General features: G+C 42.8%; 1 protein-coding gene across 4 annotated transcripts in view; it reads right to left on the reverse strand.

Moving 5' to 3' along the window:
• LOC126980196 (probable protein phosphatase 2C T23F11.1) overlaps window positions 1-25,906 on the reverse strand; it is a 68,786-nt gene that overhangs the window by 24,939 nt on the left and 17,941 nt on the right. For all 4 annotated transcript variants that reach the window (XR_007732973.1, XR_007732971.1, XR_007732972.1 and 1 more), the window contains exons 6-7: window positions 13,048-13,139; window positions 11,018-11,188 (exon numbers count right to left, since the gene is read on the reverse strand). Coding sequence is in view for 1 of the 4 variants with exons in the window: in XM_050829829.1 (XP_050685786.1) it covers window positions 11,018-11,188; window positions 13,048-13,139 (263 nt within the window). In the remaining 3 variants the exon portion in view is untranslated. The remainder of the gene's footprint in view (window positions 1-11,017; window positions 11,189-13,047; window positions 13,140-25,906) is intronic.

Here is a 25,906-nt window from a genome sequence, read left to right on the forward strand (position 1 = left end):
TAGCACTTTTTCCGTCGACACGCGATTTCCGTCGATTTTTCATCGTTCCGCATGAACTTATCGCATGAATTTGTCAGACGATCAGGATCGTTTCCGCCTGCAAATTTCCGCCTTTGTTTACATTTCCAAGACCAAGACCGAGACTTTCCGCGTGGCTTCAACCTGTCTCAAACGCTCTCCTGCAGTGACAGCCTTCCTCATCCTGGTGTCACTTCTGGCAATGAGAGGTGTCACTAACTCCAGAAGTCTGTGGTACTGGCTCTTGTCCAACCTGATCCAATTCTTCAGAGTCTCATGATCCTCTAAACTCAGCTCTTTTAACAGCCTGTGGTACACTTTTCTCTTTCCGACGAGCCAACCATGAGCGCATCCATGCACGCTTTTTGGCTTGTTTAGCTCGTCTAAGTCTCACAATACACAGTATTAGGTTCAGAGCAGCGTATCTTTGCCGCAGCGTGGACTCCATGTTTGTTTACATTCCCATGGTCTGTGCCGACGGAAAGTTTCAGACGAAACACCGTTTGTGTGACAGGTCAGAGCCAAGAAATCGACGATTTTCAGAAAAACGACGGAAAAAGTTGACGGAAAAAGTGCTAGTGTGACACCGCCTTTAGGTTGCTCCTGAGTGACGTCACGGTTAGACTGTGACGTCATGCTTTCCTATTGGCCAGCAGCTCACTCAGGGACGACTGCTATTGGTCGAGATTTTCTCATAGCAACATTATCCTAAAAAAAAAAAAAATTCACGCGCCGCCACACTGCAGTGTTGCCAGATTGGGCTACTTATCGCAAATTGGGCTACTTTTGGGATAGATTAAAACTTTATTTATATGACTTGTCAGAGGTGAATTCCACTAATGCATATTTTCCAATAGTGTTATTGTCCCGCCGTCATGGGTTTCACGATCGCTACCAAGTCCGAACTAAATACCCGCGAACGGCGGGGGATGACTGTACTCAGAAAGGAAATAAATTCAATAGAGTGGAAGTTTTTACCTTATAACGATATATTAAGCAGCTCTGCCGAAACATTTTGATACAGTTTTCGGTCAAGACATTAAAAGAGTCAAATGAGTTCTATGTTAAGACTAAGTATATATATATATATATATATATATATATATATATATATATATATATATATATATATATATATATATATATATATATATATATATATATATATATATATATATATATATATATATAAAACTGCACAAAATATATTGCTCTTTCTTTCAATGTAGTGATAAACCCTATATTATAGAATAATAGGAAAAAATAATTAGCTGCACTTCATTTGATAAAATGCAAAATAAATACTACATAATGAATTCGCATTTGATGATAACGTCATCAGGAACGACATTCATGCATGACTATATAAATCTTGTGTGTGTCAAATCAGTGAGATTCTGGAAAAAAAAAAAAAAAAAAAATCAAGTGTCTTTATTTTTAATTAACGGTAAAATCCAAAGAGAAGTATCAACAAGTGGCCAGACATATAATTCAAAGTTGCACGAAACTCTCGAAACACACGACAGACGACGCGATAATTAATACCCTATTGTATGGGTAGAGACGATGCCTGGTCGGCGCTGCACTGCTAGCCTATCACTTTCTTCCATTCACCACTGTCGAGTCAATTATATACATCTGATCAAAATAATATTATTTATAACTTGTAGGTATAAATAGTGAAGTGACCTCTACTCCGCCCCAGCGATTCTGCAAATGAATGTGGCTACATAGCATTCCATTCCAATACGTTTCTCTTCGCCACATTCACATAGAGTACGCTGTTAATTTTCATTGCATTGAATGGAATCGCTGATATTTATTAGGTGTGTGCAAAACTAGATTTTAAAATTAAGTAGTTTTATAAAAGTCGGTAGCGAATGTTTCCCCGAGGGTAGTTGCCAGATGTCGCCAGCCGTGTCCGAAAGATTATGAAAACTGTGTCAACATTTGGTAGCGCGACTGCATTCAACCTGTTCAGTATACATTTATAATTTATCAATGCAATTATTTTATCTACCCCAAAAATCTATCTAGGTTTTTGTCAATTTCAAGAACTCTCCCTACACGTGGATTGTGTCAATGACAGAGTCCTCAGTTATGCTATTCCATGCCATGCTGCCTTCATGGATTTAGAAAAAGCTTATGACAGAGTCGATTGGATGGCATTGTGGGATGTCTTAAAGATATATGGTGTGGGAGGAAAACTGCTTAATGCAATAAAGTCTTTCAATGAGGATGCATCTGCACATGTCAAAATTAGTGGAGAAACAAGTGAACATTTTGAGATAAAAGTGGGCTGAAGGCAGGGGTGTGTCATGTCACCATGGTTATTCAATATTTATATGGATGGTGTTATGAGAGAAATAAAGGGTAAAGTTGGGGAAGTTGGAGTAAAAATGTACGCTGAGGGAAGAAAGTGGGTTCTGAATTCAATTTTATTTGCTGATGACACAGTGCTCATTGCAGAAATAGAAAGTGACTTACAAAAATTGGTCAGCTTTTTTTTTTTTTTTTTTTACAGCGACAGTTCAAGGGCATAATAAAAAAAACAATATTAAAGAAAAAAATGCTACTAACTGCTCCTGAATAGAGTACAGAGGAGTGGCCTAAAAGAGAGGTCAATTTTGAGAGGTAAGGTGTCCTGATACCCTCCTCTTGAAAGAGTTCAAGTCGTAGGCAGGAGGAAATACAGATGAAGGAAGATTGTTTCATAGTTTACCAGCATGAGGGATGAAAGAGTGAAGATGCTGGTTAACTCTTGCATAAGGGGTTTGGACAGTATAGGGATGAGCATGAGTAGAAGGTCGTGTGCAGCAGGAAGGGGGAGGCATGCAGTTAGCAAGTTCAGAAGAGCAGTCAGTATGAAAATATCAATAGAAGATAGAAAGAGAGGCAACATCACAACGGAATTTAAGAGGTAGAAAACTATCAGTAGGAGGAAGAGAGCTGATGAGACGTAAAGCCTTAGCCTCCACTCTGTCCAGAAGAGCTGTGTGAGTGGAGTCCCCCCACACGTGGGCGGACAAGCCCCCTGTATATGGACAGAAACTGTGCGGGGGAGAAAAACTGGTGGAGATGATACAGAACGCCCAACCTCGAGGAAGCTGATTTAGTGAGAGAGGAGATGTGAAGTTTCCAGTTAAGATTTTGAATTAAGGATATTTAATGTTGAAGAAGGTGACAGCGGAGTGTTGTCGAAGAATAGTGGATAAGTGTTCGGAAGATTGTGTCGAGTTGATAGGTGGAGAAATTTAGTTTTTGAGGCATTGAAGGACACAAGGTTCCTTCTACCCCAATCAGAAATGATAGCAAGGTCAGAGGTTGAATGTTCTGCAGCCTCCAGTCTGGAGTCATGTACTTCTGTTGGGAAGGCCTTCTATTGAAAGAAGTTGAATAATGCAGATTGGAGTCATCGGCATATGAGTGGACAGGACAGTTTGTTATGGAAAGAAGATCATTGATGAATAACAGGAAGAGAGTGGTGAAAGGACAGAGCCCTGTGGAATACAGGGTTGATAGGTTTAGGGGAAGAACAGTGACCGTCTACCATAGCAGAGATAGAACGGCCGGAAAGGAAACTGGAGATAAAGGAACAGAGAGAGGGATAGAATCCGAAAGAGGGCAGTTTAGAAAGCAAAGATCTGTGCCAGACCCAATCGAAGGCTTTCGATATGTCTAGCGCAACAGAGAAAGTTTCAACGAAACGGCTAAGAGAGGATGACCAAGAATCAGTTAAGAGAGCAAGAAAATCACCAGTAGAATGCCCCTTGTGGAACCCATACTGGCGATCAGATAGAAGGTTAGAAGTGGAAAGGTGCTTTTGAATCTTCCAGTTAAGGATTGATTCAAAAGCTTTAGATAGACAGGAAAGTAAAGCTATAGGCGATAGTTTGAGGGATTGGGACGGTCACCCTTCTTAGGCACAGGCTGTACGAAGGCATACTTCCAGCAGAAAGGAAAGGTAGATGTTGATAGACAGAGATGAAAGGGTTTGACCAGGCAGGGTGTCAGCACGGAAGCACAGTCTTTAAGGTTTTTAAGTGTTTTTGATAATGTATGTAAAAGGAGAAAGCTGAAAGTAAATGTCAACAAAAGTAAAGTGATGGTTTGTAAGAGCAGTAGAAGTGAGGTCGTGGATTTTGTATGCCCATATAGAGATTGAATGTGAAAAAAAATGCAAAATAATTTTGAATGGTGAAGAAATGGAGAAGGTTAGTGAGTTTAAGTACCTTGGATCAGTTATGTATAAGCATGGTGGTACAGAGAGAGAGACAGGAGAAAGGGCATTGCAAGGAAGAAGGGTGGTAGGGTTTTTGGGACATATCATGAATGGCAGAAGTGTGAGCATGGAAGTAAAGAGGGATTTGAGAAATACAATAATAGTACCAACCCTCACATATGCAAGTGAAACATGGGCCTGGAATGAAAGTCAGAGGTCTAGAGTGCAGGCAGTGGAAATGAGTTATTTGAAGAGTGCATGTGGTGTGAGTAGAATGGATGGAATGAGTAATGAAAGTGTGTACGAGCGTTTTGGAATGTGTCACGGGGGTGAAGGGAAGAAGTTTGGAGTGATAGAAGTGAAGCGACAGACTTCAAAGTGGTTTGGTCACATGGAGCGAATAGAGGAGAGTAAGATGACCAAGAGGGTGTATGTGAGTGAGATAGAGGGATGGAATGTTTGAGGACGACCTCCAGTGAAATGGAGGGATAGGGTGCAGGAGTACATTAGGGAGAGGGGTGAAAGATCCTTGAGAAACTTTGAGCAGGCAAGGAGGGAGTGTATGAATAGAGAATGATGGAAACTCTTCTGCCATGACCATCCCCTGGTGGGAGCTCCTAGGAGCAGGCGTCGATGAGATGATGATGGTGATGATATAAACAGGTTATTCCAGTCAATCCTTTCCACCTGCATCAACACCTTGTGCACTGCAATCAGATATCCTCTTTCTTATCTCTTCTCCAAGATTGGCATACCCAATCTTTATAATATTTACTCATATGACTGTCTCTCAAGTTGGGCACCATTTTGGTTGCTGCTTTCTAAATTCTTACTATTTTCCTAATATTCTTCTTACTATGGAGACCACACTACTGCTGCATATTCCACTCTTGGTTGAATCACAAACACAATCAAATTTTTCATCATATCCTTATCCATGAAGTGGAATGGCACTCAAATATCTGTTATGAGCTCATATGTCTCACTTGTAATCATCTAACTATCTATCTATTTATATCTCTGATGCCCTGCTCACTCATGGGATTTTCCCTCCAGGTGGTGGCCATGGCAGAAGTGTCTCCACCTCTCCCTGATCTGGTACGCCAAAGCACACTCAATCCTGCTACTTCCAACTGTCTCGCTCCAACACTCCACTTCACAGGTGGTCTTCCCTTGACACCCCCTCCCTCAAACACTTTCTTCACAAATTCATTCTCCTTCACTCTCATCGTGTCCAAACTTTTCAGCGTACCACACCACCCATTCGAAAAACTCCACAATCCACTCCTTTCACTGTTACTCCTATACCAAACCGCTCATACACTCTTTCATTACTTTCTCCATCCCATCCTGAAACACCACATGAACCTCTTTTATAACTCATTTCCACTGAACTCATTTCCACTGCACATACTCTCGATTGCTGTACTGCATTCCATGTCCATGTCTCTGATGCATACAACAGAGTCGACAGAATAATACTGTTCCTTATTCCCCTCTTTACCTCCATGCTCACACTTCTTCCTTTCATAACTCTCCAATGCACCTACTGCCTGTCTGCCATTTACTGCTCTTTCCCTCACCTCACCTTCCATACTTCCATGCTTACATAAAACTGTCCCTAAATATTTCATCTCAGTCATCTCCTCCATTCTCTCCTCTCCTAACCTTATCCTACACTTCGTTGTACCCTCTGCTCAAACTTTGTATAGCTTTGCAAAATCAATGACCTGCTCTCTCGCCCTCTCAAATACCATAACCTTACTCTTTCCAGCATTCACTCTCAACTTTCTCCTCTTACACACCCTGTCAAACTCATCCACTATCCTCTGCAGCGTCCCCTCATTCTCTGCCAATAATACTGTATCATCTGCAAACAGGCCTGCCACCAATGACTCTTCCATACCTCTCACTTTCACCCGTGGACCAAGCTCCCCCACTCTGGCTTTCACTTCTCTCATACAACCATCCATGTGCACATTGAAAAGCCATGGTGACATCACACACCCGTCTCACACCCACACCAACACCAAAACTCTCACTCAACTCACCATTCACGCGTACAAAGGCACTCACATCCTTATAGAAGGATCGGATTCCCTCCAGCAAATGCGCTCCCACACCATATATCCTTAGAACATCCCACAACCCCTTCCTGTCAACCCTGCCATATTCCTTCTCTATTCCAGGTCCATGAAAGCAGCTAACAGCTTCCTATCCTTCTCTAGGTATTTTTCAACTAACATTTTCAGTGCAAATATTTGGTCTACACAACCCCTTCCTTTCCTAAAAAACCCTTGTCATTGCCTACACTTTTCTTAGTTATTTTCTTCATCCTCTCACTTAAAACCCTTCCCACTTGTCCCCAAGAAACAATTGTCTTATGAGTTTTTGTTAAAGGAGGCCATTTTTAGAGCTTTCTCCACATTTTTAAAAGATGAAAGTGAGGATATTCTACAATGATGGGAAATTTCAATTAAATGGTGTATGCTAGTAAACAATGAAACTAGAAAAAAAAAGAGATAGAAAATTAAAATGGAAATGAAGCTTAAACCAAAGTGTACTTCAATTCCTGTATCTCTACCACATTTATACACTACCTAAATGAACCTTTAATTATAAATATATAATAGTAAATAGAACTGCTTCCTCACGAACCTAAGACATACTAACCGTCACTGTATCTGTTCCTCCTCCTCTTCAGAAGATATACTGTCTACATTTAGCTCCAGGGAGTGTTCAGTTTCTGATGAGCTATTACTGTTATTGTTTGATTGGTCTAGGTTCAGGGTATAGAGTCCATCCTCAATCAATGATAAATGAATCCCAGTTATACTACTACTTGACGGGTCAGCAGAGTCACCACAGGCATAGCAAGAGTCATCATTACAGCTGGCATGGTGCGATAATGATTCACTTCTACCAATTTTCTGGTGTATATGACTCTTTCTTGTGAGCATGCCAGAGTTACAACAACTATGGCAAACTGATTCATCGCTGGTGCTACTCTCAGAGATTTCACTAGTGGAGGTACTATCTGCTGTGTGAGGTCTAAGCCCATGGCACAATTCTATAGTGCCACTGCCGGGGGCAAACAAGCATCTGCCATAACTAAAATGAGGCCCAGCTCCTGGACTTCCAATACTGTCTGAGGCAAACTCCCATCTGGCAGAATCACTTTCAATCAAACTGTCATTTCCTTCTAATGATGAGGTATCTTCCTGTGAATGTTTTCAATTTATTTTAGAATTCATACAAGCATTAATTAACTAGAAAATTAGTCATACTACATTATAATCATTTATCTCCATTATAAAAAAAATTGTTTAGGGCCTAGTGTAGGAATATAAAAATTTAAAAGATGTCACCAAGAGGGTGAAACCGATCCCTAAACTGATCTTTCAATGATGAACTGATAAAAGTTCTACATTTTGCCCATTTTAACCGACTGTAAAAGTTTGGAGGCCATGGGACAAGACTTTCTACTTTCTTTTCTATGAGTTGTTTATATAAATTTTTTGCCATTTTACCTTTATTTTTATTATTTTATCAAGATACCATATGCCTCCGTGGTGCAGTGGTTAGAGTTGGTTCACCCAAGTCTGAGGTGTGCAGTATTGTGTGCTGGCAACCTGCTGCCACACAGTGTGTCCAATTTCGTGGATGATGTAAGATAGCCTACGCATAGGAAACAGCTGTCATTATCAATATGTAGGCAGCAATAACAAATACTGGCAATTCTCGTTCATTTTCAGTCAATAATTATTAGTATTGTCACAAACAAATGTTTTGTTAATTTACAAGATCGCTGATTATCATTATTAAAGTCTTGGTGCTTTATGCCAATGAGAAAGTTAGTAGGCTTTATATAAACGAAACAGCTGTTTGGGAAAGTACTAATAATATTTAACTCAAAATCGGCTATAACTGACATTCTTTGTTTTTGTTGCTTGCATAATATTGAAACTAACAACTGTTTCCTATGTGTAGGCTATCATAACATTACACATGCAATCAGACACGCCATGTTTCATAAGACCATCCATGTATTTGTTGAACAACCATAGTGGCATCACACACCTGTCTCTCACCCACAAAAACACCACATCTCTTATTCAGTTCTCCATTCATGCACACACTGACACTTTTGAACATACTTTTTTTATTTTATTTTTTTTATTTTTTTACAACAAAAGAGCCAGCTCAAGGGCAACAAAAATTACATATATATAAATATATATATATATATATATATATATATATATATATATATATATATATATATATATATATATATATATATATATATATATATATATAAAGCCCACTATTCGCCACTCCCACAACAGAAAACAGATAAGAGTAGCCAAAAGAGAGGTCAATTTTGGATGGAGAGGTGTCTTGATACACTCTTCTTGAAAGAGGACATGTCATAGGCAGGAGGATATCCAGACGAAGGAAGGCAGTTCCAGAGTTTACCAGTTAAGGGATGAAAGAGAGAAGATGCTGGTTAACTCGTGCATAAGGGGTTTGGACAGCAAAGGGATGGGCTAGAGTGGACAGTCGCGTGCAGTGGGGCCGCGGGAGGGGATGGAGGCATGCAGTTAGCAAGTTCAGAAGAGCAGTCAGCATGAAAATATCGAAAGAAAATAGAGAGGTAACATGGCGGCGGAATTTAAGAGGTATAAGACTATCAGTAAGAGGAGGAGAGCTGATGAGACAAAGAGCCTTAGACTCCACTCTGTCCAAGAGAGCAGTGTGAGTGAAGCCCCCCACACATGAGAAGCATACTCCATACGAGGGCGGACAAGGCCCCTATAAATGGAAAGCATTTATGCGGGGGATAAGAACTGGTGGAGACGATACAGAACGCCCAACCTCGAGGAAGCTGATTTAGTGAGAGAAGAGATGCGATGTTTCCAGTTGAGATTTTGAGCTAAGGATAGACCAAGGATATTTAGTGTTGAAGAAGGTGACAGCTGAGTGTTATCGAAGAATAGTGGATAGGTGTTTGGAAGATTGTCTCGAGTTGATAGGTGGAGAAATTGGGTTTTTGAGGCATTGAAGGACACAAGGTTTCTTTTACTCCAATCGGAAATGATAGCAAGGTCTGAGGTTAAGCGTTCTGCAGCCTCCAGTCCGGAGTCTGTAATTCCTGTTGAGAGAGTCTTCTATTGAAAGAAGTTGAATAATGTAGAGTGGAGTCATTAGCATATGAGTGGATAGGACAGTTTGTTATTGAGAGAAGATCATTGATGAATATCAGGAAGAGAGTGGGGGATAGGACAGAGCCCTGTTAATAGGTTTAGGGGAAGAACAGTGACCATCTACCACCGCAGAGGAACAGAGAGGGATAGAATCCGAAAGAGAGCAGTTTAGAAAGCAAAGACTTGTGCCAGACTCTGTCGAAAGCTTTCGATATGTCTAGTGTAACAGTGAAAGTTTCAACGAAACAGCTAAGAGAGGATGCCCAAGAATCAGTTAAGAGAGCAAAAAGATCGGCAGTAGAGCGCCCCTTGCGGAACCTATACTGGCGATCAGATAGAAGGTCAGAAGTGGAGAAGTGCTTTTGAATCTTCTAGTTAAGGATTGATTCAAAAGCTTTAGCTAGACAGAAAAGTAAAGCCATAGGGCAGTAGTTTGAAGGATTAGAGCAGTCACCCTTCTTAGGCAGAGGCTGTATGAAGGCGTACTTCCAGCAGGAAGGAAAGGTAGATGTTGACAGGCAGAGACGAAAGAGTTTGACCAGGCAGGGTGTCAGCACGGAGGCACAGTTTTTAAGGACAATAGGAGGCATTGTTTACAGAGGCCTTCAAAGACATAAGGTAAATTGACATTTATAATACAGTCACCTCTCGATTAACATGAGGGTTATGTTCCTGGAGATGTCACGCTATTTAAAATCGCCTTATTTAAACATAATTTCCACATAGGAAACAATGGTAATAGGCGGGGTTACGTTCCTGGACACTGGGGAAGTCTGCCTATTTTTGGGATTTTGTTACTCTAACCTTAAAAAAACATTATTAATACATTAGTAGGTCACGGAAACAACAAAAACACACGTTCTCATTTTATTTAAATTTGTTCTTCACCTGCGTCGGCCACCGTCCCTCCTCACCCCGTCCTTCCACGTGGAAGGACGGGGTGAGGAGGGAGGAAGGAGAGCAGGGTGAGGATTCGGCAAACGACGATGACGACAAGTGACACATCAACAAAGTACAATGGTGAGCGTGAGGACGTGTTTTTGTTGTGTCAGTGACTTACAAATGTAATGTAGCAATTTGTTCTTTAGAAAATTTTAACTTAAAGGAGTTATCTTTGTCACCAATAGCATGGGTAGTCAAATGAAGAAGAAGGAGGCAAGTGAGGTGGAGTGGCGGAGGTGAAGGGAGTGGCTGGTGACGGGAGCACAGGGTGAGGAGGGACGGTGGCCGACGCAGGTGAAGAACAAATTTAAATAAAATGAGAACGTGTGTTTTTGTTGTTTCCGTGACCTACTAATGTATTAATAATGTTTCATCGATAACGTCACGCTCGATGACGTCACCGCGCGGAGACGCTGTCTTTCTCCGCGCGGTGACGTCAACAAGCATGACGTCATCGATGAAACTCATGTTAAATCGAACATATCGCGTTAGTTAAATGTATCTCCTTAAATATCAACTCATGTTAAATCAGAAACGTGTTATTTAAACTTGTGTTAATCGAGAGGTGACTGTAATAATGTAATGAGGTTACTAATCTAAGTAAGATATATCTTAGACTATACAATACCTCTTTCCATGATCCCGTCTGAAGTATGCAGATTAGGATCACTGTCATATTGTCGCAGCCGAGCCCACCCATTTGGCAGTCCGGCGCCAAGCACCTTGTCATAAGGTCCTCACACACATCCTCTGGCTCCATTCCTTGAGAGAGTCGCAGCCGCACAAAGTTCACCACCTCCTACATGATAAAGAAAAACAGCTCTTACACTACTTGCACTAAGTATATAGAGCACCATCATAGCCGTTGAAATCATCAAATTCTATTCATGGAGGAACACCTTGATGTGATGAAAAGGCTTGCATACTGCAACAACCTAATAGAGACAGGATGGACATATGCAACCAAATTTCATGGGCCTATTAATAGTAGCCTGATGAAGAATGATAGAAGCACTACAATTATAAAAGCCAGGAGGCTGGATAATGGCAGACCATTAAAATTATTCCATTTTCTGTGACACTGCACAGTGAACACCATAGACCCATTTACTTTGTGCTCACTACCATAGTCTACCCTCAAGCACAACACATTTTCTCACTCTCCACACACCACTGAGGTCAGACCATTCTATGTACGTACTTGAGTATTGCTAATTAATCACTCTCCATCTTTTATTACATCACCAGTCACTTAAGTTGTAGATACTTATGATGCTCCCACATCATAATCACAAATATTCTAACCATCACCTTGTAAATACAACATCAAACATCCATTATTCTAATTCCTACACCATATCAACACTTGTATGTATTCATTCAACTTTCATTATATCTGTATAGTCTCAGCTATAAAGGTCATTGTCAAGACACAAACTTAATTCTTTCATTTTCCTTTTTCTTACAAGGCAGCCAGGCAACCCAGAGCACCATGTTTTGCAACATGATTCCTGAGTTGCAATCGAGGAACTGAAGGTGGACTTAAGGGACCCATACCGCTGGACTTTGTCTGGTATTCCACCTTTTCTTCCGTCAGAAGTATGGACCTCTAGCATAGAGCCTCACACAATAACCCCTAGCATAGAGCCTCACACTACAACCCCTAGCATAGAGCCTCACACTACAACCCCTAGCATTGAGGCTCACACTACAACTGGTGACTCTAGACTGACCAGTCGTCAGGATGGCCTGGTGACCCTCACACCTGCAGGCCAGTCAACTGGGCCGGTCATCACCACGCCCCTCACCATGGGTAGCACTCAGCCGCCATATCGGCAGGCTGTGGCCTGTGCCCACCAGCTGCCGAGTCGCCATACCCCGTATCCGCAAGCCGCATCCCTTGCCACACACCACCATGGTCATTCAGTTCCCTGCCCTCACCACAAGCCCCATCCAGTTCCCTGCCCTCACCACTGGACCTCGTTGAAGTACCTCAGGCTAGCCACCACCACCCTACCACTCCCATAACCACCACTCACCCTCACCAGAGCTCCTGCTGCAGCCCCATTACCCCCACAGCCACTGCCCACCTTTGTCACTAGACCTAGCCCAGCCCAATAAAGCTACTGCCCATCATCCTCACAGCTACCGCCTGCCTTGCCACTGCACTTCAGCCAGCCACCACCATTTCACTGCCATGACTGCCTTCTACCTTCACCAGTCTCCTGCCACTGTGGCTTCCAGTGTCAGTGCTGGCACCTCCTGCCGCTGCGGCACCAGCCTCACTACAGGTGACTCTTGATGTGAGTTCCTTTTGCTGCCGCTGTGGGCCCTGGCTCCACCGCTAGTGCCCCCTGAAGCAGGTTTCATTTAATATTTCACAGGTTTCCTTTGCATCCTCATAGACTTGGTCACCCACTTTGATCGTATTCACAGCTTCTTATTTCCTTAATTTTTTAGGGCTTTCCCATCTTGTTAGTCGCTGGTTCGATTCCCAGCGCCAGCAAAAACCCTATTTTTGTCTGAATTAATTTCTCGTGTTTCATGACACGCTGTGGTTGTGTGGAGATATAGTGAAGTAGATTTTGGGCTATCCCTTGTCCTATTTTAGGGGAACAAGGAACCTTAACAATGTTACAGGTCACAAAGAGGACTTACCTGATTGGTCATGACATCCCAGATGCCGTCACATGCAATCACGATGAACTCCCAATCATCAGTCAACTCACGCATTGTTACGTCTGGGCAGGCTGTTCCAGGGAAAGGAAAAATTACATCGTATAAGTGTACATTTACACTCGACAAAAATCTAGACTAAGAAAATATGAGATCACTATTAACAAGTACCGTAAAATGCGGCGTACAATCAACCTGGCATACAAGTTGACCTCAAGATTATTAGCTCAAAATTATGGCTTAGGCCTATATTTGCCATATAAGTTGACCCCCAAAATACGATAGAGGCGTCATCTGGCGATCAAGAAATACCCCAGAGCGAGCAAGAATTTCCACTAATCTTGCGAACTTCTTGTACTTCTTGTTCTGACGCATCAGATTTTCAAGACATCCCCAAAATTCTTGGCAAGAACCGGGGGTCCCGCACAAGTCATGATGGGGCTGGTTTAGCCACTTTCTAGCTGATGTCACAGGTATATACACTGCACTACACCTCCTAAGACCTATGGCAATGACCATTTCCTGAGCTTCCTTTGGGTAACCCTGCCAGGTGGGGGTTCTCAAGGTTACTGTTGTGTTACTGCTGCACGCAGAGCATTTTAAAGCATCACTGTAGGATAATTAAGAAGTTCCTGGTATGAAAACATCATCGTCATCATTAGAAACAAGAGTGAAACGATGCCATTTGTCAAAATTGTGTAGAGAAAAAGGACGTTAAGAAATTTCATCGTACGCAATGAAGCTAAGTAGCTGAGGAAATGTTCAAAATGAACTGTGGATCTCATAACTGACTAAATTCATGCATGTTGTCCTTGATGAGTGACAAAATGAGAAATACTGTTGGTTCATCTAGTCATATGGGCAAGAAAGAGCGTTCTGGTGGATCACAGGAGGGAGGTGCTAGACATTGACAATCTTAACCCTTTCCATCTGTGATGCAGATGTCGGCATCACAGTATGGAAGGGGTCAAGAGGAAATGGAAGAGGATTAATCCTCTTCTAAACCTCTCAATCCTCCTCTAAATTCCTCTTAATCCTCTTCCATTTCCTCTTAAAATGTTTAGAAGAGGATTAACCTCTTCACCACGGCCAGGCCAAAACAGCGCCCCGCGCTGTATCCAGGATTGCCGCGCGCGCCAAATTTCAATTGTTGCTATTGAATATAACATGTTTTCAGCCATAAACTCAACATAATCATCATGTATTATATATGAAAACATGCAGAATTAAATGGTGCACATAAAGAAACTCACTACGGCCGGGCCAAAACAGCGCCTCGCACCGTATCCGGGATCACCGCGCGCGCCAAATTTCAAATGTCGCTGCTGAATATAATAAGCTTTCAGCCATAAACTAAACATAATCATTAATATATATGAAAACATGCAAAATTATTTGGTGCACATAAAGAAACATAAATTAATTTATTATTTTGAGATGTAAGCATATATATAGAGATAAAATAACTCGCATATTGGCTAAAGCGAGCCAGGACGCAGTATGTGCATCCTTGGATGTGGTACGGGGCACACAAGGACGCAGTATACGCATCCTCGTGTTGAAGGGGTTAAGAGAAAATGGAAGAGGATTAAGAGTTTTGGAAGAGGACTAAAACACTTTCCATACGGTGATGCTGTCGGACGTCGGCGTCGCCGGAGTGAAAGAGAGGCTACTGGTAGGCTTCATGCTCTTGGCGGCATCCATTCAATACCCACATGTTATCCCCACACCAACCTGACATCACTGTGGGTGGAGCCAAGGCCTTCTCTATGTAAAGACCCATGCCTGGGCTTGCAAGCTTGCTGTGATGCCATCAATAGTCTGTTGGTTGATCAGTTGGCGAGCAGTCATCGTACAGAGAGGTCAGTGCTCCACTTCTACTTCTTTTTTTTTTTTTTTTTTTTTACAGGAAGGGAAGCAGCTCAAGGGCATTAAAACAGAGTGGATAAAAAAAAAAAAAGCTGAAGCGCTGCTCCAACAAAAGAAAAATAGAACAAGAGGCCAAAAGAGAAGTCAATTTCAGGTGGAGAGGTGTTTTGATACTCCTCTTGAAAGAGGTCAGTCATAGGGAGGAGGAAAAAAGATACAGATGAAAAGGCTGGCTAATCCCTTCACTCCGGCGACACTGACATCTGACGGCGTCACCATATGGAATGGGTTTTAGTCCTCTTCTAAACCTCTTAATCCTCTTCAAAACCTCTTAAGAGGAAATGGAAGAGGATAAAGAGGAATTTAGAGGAGGATTGAGAGTGGTGAGACCAGCTATGACATATGGCCTAGAAACTGTGCCAATGAAAAAGAGTAGTGAAAGAAAATTGGAAGTGACAGAAATGAAAATGCTGAGATGGATGAGTGGAGTGACAAGAAAGGATAGGATTAAGAATGAAGTCATAAGAGGTACAGTTAAGGTAACAAGTGTGGGTAAAAAGGTGCAGGAAGCGAGACTGAGATGGTTTGGTCATGTCATGAGGAGAGAGGAAGGGAGTTGTGAAAGGCAGATAATGGACATGGAAGTGGGTGGCAGAAGGAGGAGAGGAAGACCCAAGACGAGATGGAAGGACTGTATTGTGGCGGACGGCAGGGAGAAGAACTTGGACCTTGAAGTGGCAGAGGACAGGGTTAGATGGAGGAGACTTATCAAAAACAGCGACCCTGTATAGAAACGGGATAATAACGCTGCGGAAGAAGAAGAAGAAGATTGAGAGGTTTAGAAGAGGATTAATCCTCTTCCATTTCCTCTTGACCCTTTCCATCAGGGCCGGATTATCCTATACGCCAAGTACGCCATGGCGTAGGGCCCCAAGCACTGAAGGGCTCACAAAACCTGATAGACCTCTTCTTTGGCAACGACGCCCTCTACGCCCGTGACAGGATACACTTGACGTTCAAGGGTGTTGAGGCTCTCTCAGACTCCCTTGAGCGAGCACTTGGTACCCTGAGGGATTTTTTAGTATAGGCGAGGGGGGGAGGAGTAATGGGAGGAGTAATGGAAGGGGACATCTAGCTCATAATATAACCAGGCAGCTTAGAAGTAATTCTAGGGAAGTAACAGAGGACGGGCTAAGAATCTTCTATACTAACAGCAGGAGCCTTAGAAACAAGACAGACTTACTAAGGGGTGAAGCTTGTTCAGAAAATTTTGACATAATAGCGATCACTGAGACATGGATAGACACTGCTAATAGAAATTTTAGATCAGAATTTGAAATAACGGGTTATCAGATGTTTCACAAAGACAGAAGGGGCAGAAAGGGAAGTGGAGTTGCGCTATATGTTAAAGACTCACTTAAATGTTTAGTTAACAATTCAGTCAAAACTAACATGGATTCAGAATCAGTTTGGGTGGACGTTTACAAAGGGAAAGAAAAACTAACTCTAGGAGTTATGTACAGGCCACCCAACCTTAACAGGCAGGACACGAGTATATTACTAGGAGATTGGCAGGGCGAGTATGAGTAGAAATGTCTGCGTAATGGGGGACTTTAATTATAGGAAGATAGACTGGGAAGACCTAGTGGGTGACCTGGAAGCCGAGGACTTTCTTGAAGTTATACAAGATAATTTCCTTAAGCAGGTAGTTACTGAGCCTACCAGAGGAGATAACATATTAGACTTAGTCCTAACCAATAATGGGAATTTGCTATGTGAGTTGGAGGTGGGCGGAGAGTTAGGAAATAGTGACCACAGAACGGTTCATTTTAGCTTAGACTGGGCGGTAACCCGCGAACCAAACCCAGTGTTAGTGCCAGATTTCAGAAGAGCAAATTACGAGGGGCTTCGAAGACATCTTGAAGGGGTAAACTGGGATAATTTAGGGATTCATGAGGGCCAGAACTGCGGATTGGAGAGCCAGGAGAACCAGGTAGAAATGTCTTACAATAACTTAGTTAGAGTAATAGTAGAGGGGCAAGGACAGCATATACCACAGCGAACACTTAGAAAAGAAAACAATGATCCTAAGTGGATGACTCGTGGACTAAAACACAAGATTGGGTTAAAGAAGGGAATTTATCAGAAAATAAAGAATGGTGAAACACATCTCAGGGGCAGGTATGTCGAACTATCTAGATTAGTTAAGAAAAACACCAGGATAGCAAAAAGGAACTATGAGATAGAAGTAGCAAATGAGGCAAAAAGTAATCCTAAGGGCTTCTTTCAGATGTATAGAACAAAAACACGGGAGAAAATTGGACCGCTGAAAACAAACACAGGGGAGCTAGTAGAAAATTACGAAAATATGAGCACATTGTTGAACGACTACTTCCTTTCAGTATTCACACAGGAAGATCGAACGACTATACCGGAAAGAGTTCAGGTGTACGAGGGCGGGGAGGGCGATAAATTGAGGGATATAATCATTACCAGGCAAGTAGTTCCGGATGAGATAGATAAGCTTAAGAAGAACAAGTCGCCAGGTCCTGACGGGATATTTCCGAGGGTATTAAAGGAATTAGGTGATGTACTCAGTGACCCACTAACCGACATCTTTAAGATGTTGGTAAATACTGACTATGTGCCGAGCCTATGGAAAGTAGCTAATGTGACGCCGATTTTTAAAAAGGGGGACAGGTCGGTTGCTTCAAACTATCGCCCAATTAGCTTAACATCGGTTATAGGCAAGATGCTGGAGTCCATAATAGCCAGGAACATTCGGGAGCATTTAGAGAAACATAGCTTAATTCATGACTCGCAGCATGGGTTCACAAAAGGTAGGTCATGCCTCACCAATCTCTTGTCCTTCTACAATAAAGTATTTGAGGCGGTTGACAGAGATGAAAATTATGATGTAATCTATCTTGATTTTAGTAAAGCGTTTGACAAAGTTCCTCACCAACGACTGTTGCTTAAATTACAGGCTCACGGAGTAGAGGGTAAAGTTTTGAGCTGGGTCAAGGCGTGGCTTAGCAATAGGAAGCAAAGAGTGCAAATCAATGGTAAAAGATCTGACTGGGGATGTGTTACGAGTGGGGTCCCACAAGGTTCGGTATTAGGTCCACTTTTGTTTATTATTTATATCAATGACTTAGATACAGGAATTAGTAGTGATGTTAGTAAATTTGCAGATGATACCAAGATCGGTAGAGTAATTGAGTCGGATCAGGACGCTAGTATTCTCCAAGGTGAACTCAACAGATTGTATGACTGGGCGGATAAATGGCAGATGGAGTTCAATGTAGGGAAGTGCAGTATTCTGAGTGTAGGTAGGAACAACCCCTCACATAACTATTGCTTAAATGACACTCTCATAAGCAGGTCTGGGTGCGAGAGAGATTTAGGGGTCTTAGTGAGCTCTGATCTCCGTCCAAGGGCACAATGCATTCAAGCTAGAAATCGAGCTAATAGGGTACTGGGATTTATTTCAAGGAGCGTAAGCAACAGAAGCCCCGAAGTCTTCCTCAAACTATATTTAGCATTAGTTAGACCTCATCTTGACTATGCGGTTCAGTTCTGGTCACCTTACTACAGAATGGATATCAAAATGTTAGAATCGGTGCAGAGGAGGATGACTAAGATGATTCAGGGGTTGAGAAACTTGCCATACGAGGAAAGACTCAAACAGTTAAACTTGCATTCTCTAGAAAGGCGAAGGGTGCGTGGAGACATGATCGAGGTTTATAAATGGATGAAGGGCTTTAATAAGGGAGACATTCATAAGGTTTTGTTGGTAAGAGAACCGGGTAGGACACGAAGTAACGGGTTTAAACTGGATAAATTCAGATTCAACAGGGACATAGGCAAAAATTGGTTTACTAACAGTGGTGGATGAGTGGAATGGGCTTAGCAGTCATGTGGTGAGTGCCAATACAATTGTCACATTCAAAAATAGACTAGATAAATTCATGGACAGCGATATTAGGTGGGGTTAGATACACGGGAGCTTAGGGTCAAAGGAGCTGCCTAGTACAGGCCTACCGGCCTCTTGAAGACTCCTGCGTTCTTATGTTCTTATGTTCTTATGACCCGACCCATAATTGGGTCCCCACATAATGGAAATCCCGGAAATGCCTGTAGCCTCAGGGAGATCAGTATGCTTCGTTGGACTGTTGATCGAAAAAAAAATTAAAATAAATAAAGATAAAATAAAATAGCAAAAACTAGTTTGTGTTGGCAACACAAGTTAACAGTGCTTGCAATTTCTTTGAACTTGTGCAGGAATTATATGCATATTCAGTTGGATCAACAAAGCGCTGGAATTTACTAACAAAGGGATTGTCACCTAATGAAAATGGTAGAATTCTAACCCTAAAAACATTATCTTCCACATGTTGGCATTTCCATTCTGAATCAGTGAAAGCACTGCACTTAAATTACTCTAGCATCTATGGTATGTTAAATGAAATTGCAGACAATGAGGAACTAAAAGGAGATGCTCGACTTGCTGCAATAGTTTTTGCAGAGAATATGTGCCTTCTTGAAAATGCATTTACATAAGAACATAGGGAGACTGCAAGAGGCCTAATGGCCTACACAAGGCATTTATGTGTGTTCTTTGGAACAAGATCCTCCAGCGCTTTCAGAAAGCTAGTACTCTTCTCCAAAGCACAAATATTGATATCAACATGGCTGTATCATTGTTTCTATCACTTGAAAGTTTTGTTGCTGAGCTTCGTGGTCAATTTGATGAACTGGAGAATGATGCAAAAAGCTCATGGAAAATGTTCCGCAAGTATATGTATCAGAAAAGGTACGGAAGAGAAGATGGCGGCGTCAAGCTGATGATTCTGCTGAGCCTGATGCAGATCTTCAAGATGCACAAGAATTCCCTGTACAGAGTTTTGTTGTCATTGATAGACTGGGATCCAGGTGGGGTTAGCCTAGCTGGAAAGGTTACCAATTCAAACCCACATAGCAATGGTCCTTGTGTCTGCCCATGCATGAAAACTGAAGTCTGCCGGGCCTGCAGTGATGGACAAGGTCATGAGGTCATGTCAAAGTTGTAGCCCAAGGAACTATTGAACTATAATTTAAGGAATGGATGGCAACCCTAAAATTTCTCTGTCCTGCCATGACTAACAGCTGCTGCCCATTGCTGGTCAAGGCAAGAGGAAGGGGGGAGAGAGATGTTACGACTCATATTTTACACGTATTTCAGGACCCTCGACAAACATAATTTAATGCTGTGTATTCCCACAGCGCGCATATTTTTTTTTTCTTTTAAATTTCCGCCTATAGCGCCGGTAGGCTTTTCTTCAGGGCCAGGGGTGGGTTTCATCATGGTGCTCTCCCAGGCGTGGTGACGTCACGCGCAGTTGGGAGAATTCCTTGGGCGTGTTTCATCACCGCGCCACAAGCCACTTCCAAGAAGGATTGGGGGCGGTCTCGGGAGAAACCAGCGTTGCCAATCTTCCGCGTCGCTTTGACATCTAATATGTCTTCAGTTAACCTAAATTACACTTCTTATGTATAATTATGAAATTATAAATATAAACAATAGATATTTAGTTGAAATACAGCAATAGTATCTTCATTGTAAGGAATATGTGCACTTATTTTTGTTCCGTCTGCATCTTCAAAGGCACCACGGTGTAAACAAACATTTAGCCGGGCGGCGCCCCGCCAGGCCCCGCCTACATACGGGCCTCAACACTTCCATCATCACCCTGGAGAGGCGCAGACTGTATAACTGTATAACTCATACAGAGAAATATAGTTGGAGGTGGGATATAGCTCTAGAAATTAAACAATTATACATCCACAAAAATAGTGAATGTAGAAAATATCTCAAGGTATGTGGGTGGGTTAATATCTATTATACTATTCTCTAATATTATCAATACAGTTAAAAACTGGCATGTTAATATTAATCACCCTTTCACAGTCCAAAGTCATCTGCGCTGCACTGCTGCATTTTCCCGGTGGCGAGGTATCGCAGAGTAACGCCACTTTCGGCTCCGCTGTGGCCGCACGGCTCCTCTCAGTCCTGTTGCCAATCACGTGTCGCACCAAGTCAGTGACGAACAACAGGCCAGCACGATCCACCTTGTACCTCTTTTTGAACTCGGTGTCATCGTACTCGTTAAAGATGTCCCTTCTCGGGCGAAAATTCCTTGGTCGGAGCTGGCGGGGTTGTTCACAGGCTGCCATATTTACAGTCTGACGCTAGGGACCTTCCTTGGGAGCGCTTCGGAGACCCCGCACGGCCTCCCAAGGCAGCAAGCGAGATAGGCAGAGTTCCAAGGCTTGGGAGCTTTCGTGAAATATGCCCAAGGTTTCTCGCACGCTTGGGACTCCTTGAGCACACTTCCAAGGACTTGGGAACTTTGATGAAACCCACCCCAGATGGTTAGCCCAAGCCCATCATGGCGCAGGAAATTTTTATAGTGACACCAGTTTTGATTGGCTCATGCTGCATGCATGCATGATGGACAGCAGAATGACTAATTTCAGCGGGGAGATATTTCGCAACATCGGCCAGTGTAGTGGACCCGACCGTCGCTGCCATGTGATGTGATGGTGTTGGAGGTATTGCCTTTACAACGGCACCAGTGTAGTGGACCTTCTTCTTCTTTTGACCTGTAACACTTTATATCGTTTCTTAGGTCCTTTCTCCACACTTTAATGCTTCACAACATGCACTTAGTTACTTCACAGTGCGCACTTATTCACTTCACCCTGATCTTAGGTGTTTTTCTGTCCTTTTCTTTCTCTGATTTTGCTTTTCTATGCCCTTTTGCTATTTTTTCACTATTACTTTTCACCGTCGCTCCCATGCATTACAGGTCAAAAGAAGAAGAAGAAGAGGAAAACTACACCGAGAGTTCTACAATTTTCGTATACTGGAGAAAAAGTTTTTTGGACTGTGGTTCCCCAGCACGGTGTGTTCTCTTATCTTGTTAATGAAGTAGTAAGCAAAGCAGCTCTGCCAGTCCATTTTATGAGTCTATTGGTGGGCCATTTTCCACTGCTCCTCACTCCTCAGCCACTGCCGTCATCTGGTTGTTTACTTACAGCCGTGAGGTACCCACAACCATTTTCCATTCATACGGACACCCAACAACTAACTCGTTCCTGGTTGGGCATACGGGTAACCGCGGTTGCCCATAGCCCCAATGGTTGGACACCGCCTTTTAAGGCAGCACGCATGACGCCGACGGTAGGCAGACGCGACCCGTACATGTCAAAGAACCGCGAAACTCGGGGCGGTAATGCGCGAAAGTTTGAATGGTAAGAATTTAGGACTAAGCGTTAAACTCGAGGATCGCGAAACTTGGAAAGCGCGAAACTCGAGAGGGTACTGTACAGCCTTCTTGAATGACCCCCCATTCTTAAGACTTTTTCACCTCCCTCCTGTAATTCGACAGAGTGCTCTATCTTGTCCATATGACTGAATGAACCAACACAATTTCTCACTTTGTCACTCATCAAGAACAACACACATTAATTTAGTCACAGTTATGGGATCTACAGTTCATCAGGAGTATTTCAGTAGCTACTTTGTGTCATTGCATGTGACAGAGTTTCTTAAAACGTCCTTTTTCTCTATAAAATATTGAAAAATGGCATCCTTTCACTTTCTTGTTTCTTATTTATCCTTACAGTGATGCTTTAAAATGGTCTGTGGTGCAACAGTAACACAACAATAACCTCGTGAACACTATATCCACCCTCACCTGGCAGGGTTACCCATAGGAAGCTCAGGAAATGGTCATCGCCATAGACCTATGGAGGTGCGGCCAGCAAGACAGTGGCCGTACCCAGCCCCGCCGCGGCTTGTGCAGGACTCCCGATTCTTGCCAGGTATTGGGGGAAATTCTTTAAAATCTGACGCGCCAGAACAAGAAACACAAGAATTTCGCAAGACTTGGGGTTAATTCATGCTCACTCTAGTGTAATTCTTGACCGCCAGATGACAGCTCTAGTCTCAGTCTGTGATGTAAACTTGTAGAAATAGCATCCGTGCGCTCGTGTCATGTTTTCAGCACTACAGTGTGAGTTTTTTTGCTTTAACAATGTCCCCCAGAAAGTTGGTTAAAAGGGATGGTGCTGCTAGGAAGAAAACAGGAGCGGTGGATACTATGCTCGCAACAGGAATGGGAGGTTGAGCCTCGGCAGCTTGCATGCCCTCCTGGACGTGACTGACACCTGTTCACCCTCCATCTCGGACGATACGTCGGGTTAGCTTCACGATAGTGGTCGACCGTAGTTCCAGTGCCTCGAGAATAGGGAAACTGCGACTGCTAAACCCAGGGGCAAAGCCTATACCTTGAGTGTAGTTAATGGTTGTTTGAGTCTCTGTAACAACCATAACATATTGATTTGTGTTACATATTATTTATCATTTCTATTTGTTACTAAGATTACTTTAATTCTGTAAAAAATAACTTAAAATGATTTTTATATAAATATTTTTTTGAGATATGGGATGCATCAATGGGATTTACATTAATTTCAACGGGGAAATTAGTTTTGGTTTACAAGTGTTTTGGTGTGCGAGCAAAGTTCCAGAACGAATTAAACTCGTAAACCGAGGTTTGATTGTATAGGGGTGAGCAAGAGTAGAAGTCAAGTGCAGCGGGGCCGTGGAAGAGGGGAGGCATGCAGTTAGCAAGTTCAGAAGAACCGTCAGCATGAAAATATCAGTAAAAGATAGAAAGAGAGGCAACATGACGGTGGAATTTAAGAGGTAGAAGATTGTCAGTGAGAGAAGGGGAGTTGATGAGACGAAGAGCCTTTGGCTCCACTCTGTCTAGTAGGGCTTTATGTGTGGAACCCCCACACACGTGAGATGCATACTCCATAAGAGGACGGACAAGGCCCCTGTATATGGACAGCATCTGTGCGGGGGAGTAGAACTGGTGGAAATGATACAGAACACCCAACCTCGAGGAAGATGCATTGGTAAGAGAGATGTGAAGTTTCCAGTTAAGATTTGAGTTGAGGGCAGACCAAGGATGTTTAATGTAGAAGAAGGTGACAGCTGAGTGTTGTCGGAATATAAGGGATAAGTGTTTGGAAGATTGTGTCGAGTTGATAGGTAGAGGAATTGAGTTTTTGAGGCGCTGAAGAGCATGAGGTTCCTCTTACCCCAGTCGGAAATGATAACAAGGTCTGAGGATAAGTGCTCTGCAGCCTCCAGTCTGGAGTTCTGTAATTCCTATTGGGAGTGTCTTCTGTAGAAAGAAGTTGAATAATGCAGAGTAGAGTCATCAGTGCATGAGTGGAGTTATGAGTTATGGAAAGGAGATTATTGATGAATAACAGGAAGAGAGTGGGTGACTGGACAGAGCCCTGTGACAGCCAGAAAGGAAACTGGAGGAAAGTTCCAGAGAAAAGGATAGAATCCGTAGGAGGATAGTTTAGAAAGCAGAGTTGTGCTAGACTCTATCAAAAGCTTTCAATATGTCTAGCGCAACTGACAAAGTTTCACCAAAACGGTGGAGGATGACCAGTAGTCAGTTAAGAAAGCAAGAAGATTGCCAGTAGGATGCCCCTTGCAGAACCCATACTGGTAATGAGAGAGAAGATCAAAAGTGGGTAGGTGCTTATGAATTTTCCAATTAACCCCTACGGGACGGGCCAGGTTGTAATTTCCTGTCTCACCGTATGGGCAAACACGCGTCAATCTCTTATTTTCATCAACATTCACTTTATCAATACTCTTTAACTAGCAAAATGAGGTGAATGAAATATGCATTCTGACTATCATTAACTCTTCCTCTTTCAAATGGAACCTTCCCAAAGTGTCAGGATTTTGTAGTTATTGAGAGTGTGTTGAATGGGAGTAATTACTGCAGATATTTGGTGACCGAGTCACTGTGTCCGTTTTCTTTCTCGACTCTGGCTTGCTAATGCTTAGACTAACACGCTGTGGAGGTGTGATAACGTAATCACCCCGCACTCTCCTTCCCCTCCCAACTCGTGTTTGTCTCGTTCTCCTCCCTCTTATTCCTCTTCTGCCTGTTCTTCCTCATGTATGGCCTCTTGCACCACTTCTGGGAGGAGAAGATTCAGCAGAGGAAGAGGATAATGCAAACTCAATCCTCCTCCTGGACCTTGGAGGAGATACAGGTGGAGAAGAACGTAGCGAAGATGTAAGGAGAGCAGAAGGCTGCCTTTTCCAAAGTCTATATATACCAAGTCAAGTCATACGCAGCTTTGTGGGAGGACGTTGCTTGGAGCCAAACTAGAGAATGTAGAAAATGTGCTATAGAGAAAATGAAGAAAGGCGGACTACTTTAAATCAATCACTTCAACATGCCCCCCCTCACACACCACACCGCCGTTTGTGGGCATTGGAATTACAGTCACGCATAGCTCAATAAAAAGGCATATTTTTTTTGTCAATGGCTTGCCTGAACGCACGGTGAAAGAAGGCAAGAGACCACATCCAAAGTGCACACACTGCCGCTGCTTTAGTCACCCGTGAACTGGCTGGTATATGGATTCAAATGACGTCACCCCACTGCTCCACCTCAAACAGCCCCCTGCACGTGCTAGTAGCAATTTTGAAGGCAGAGTGACTTGACTTGGTATGTATAGACTTTGGCCTTGTCATTTCCTGCCCACTGGTGGACGAGGCAGTAACAGGTGTGGAATGTGTCACAGCAGTGCACGTGGTCAGAGCTGGTGGACCTGAGGTGGTTGCCCCATCATCATCGCTACTCGTATTATGCCACTCAGAATCACTGTCACTCCACTCAAAATCACTTTCCAGAGTTACAACAGAAATATCAAGTTCATGTTCTACTGCACTGTTGGAAGGCCTAGCACTTGAGCGATCAGTACATGATGAATTAGCTATCGGAATGGACGTAGCCACTGGCAGCACGGACCGACGAGGCGTTTCAAACGCAGATATTCTATTTTTACACGTCCATCCACTAAGAAAGCCTCAGACGCA

This window comes from Eriocheir sinensis, chromosome 43 (genome assembly GCF_024679095.1).
Source record: "Eriocheir sinensis breed Jianghai 21 chromosome 43, ASM2467909v1, whole genome shotgun sequence".
NCBI classification, from domain to species: domain Eukaryota; kingdom Metazoa; phylum Arthropoda; class Malacostraca; order Decapoda; family Varunidae; genus Eriocheir; species Eriocheir sinensis.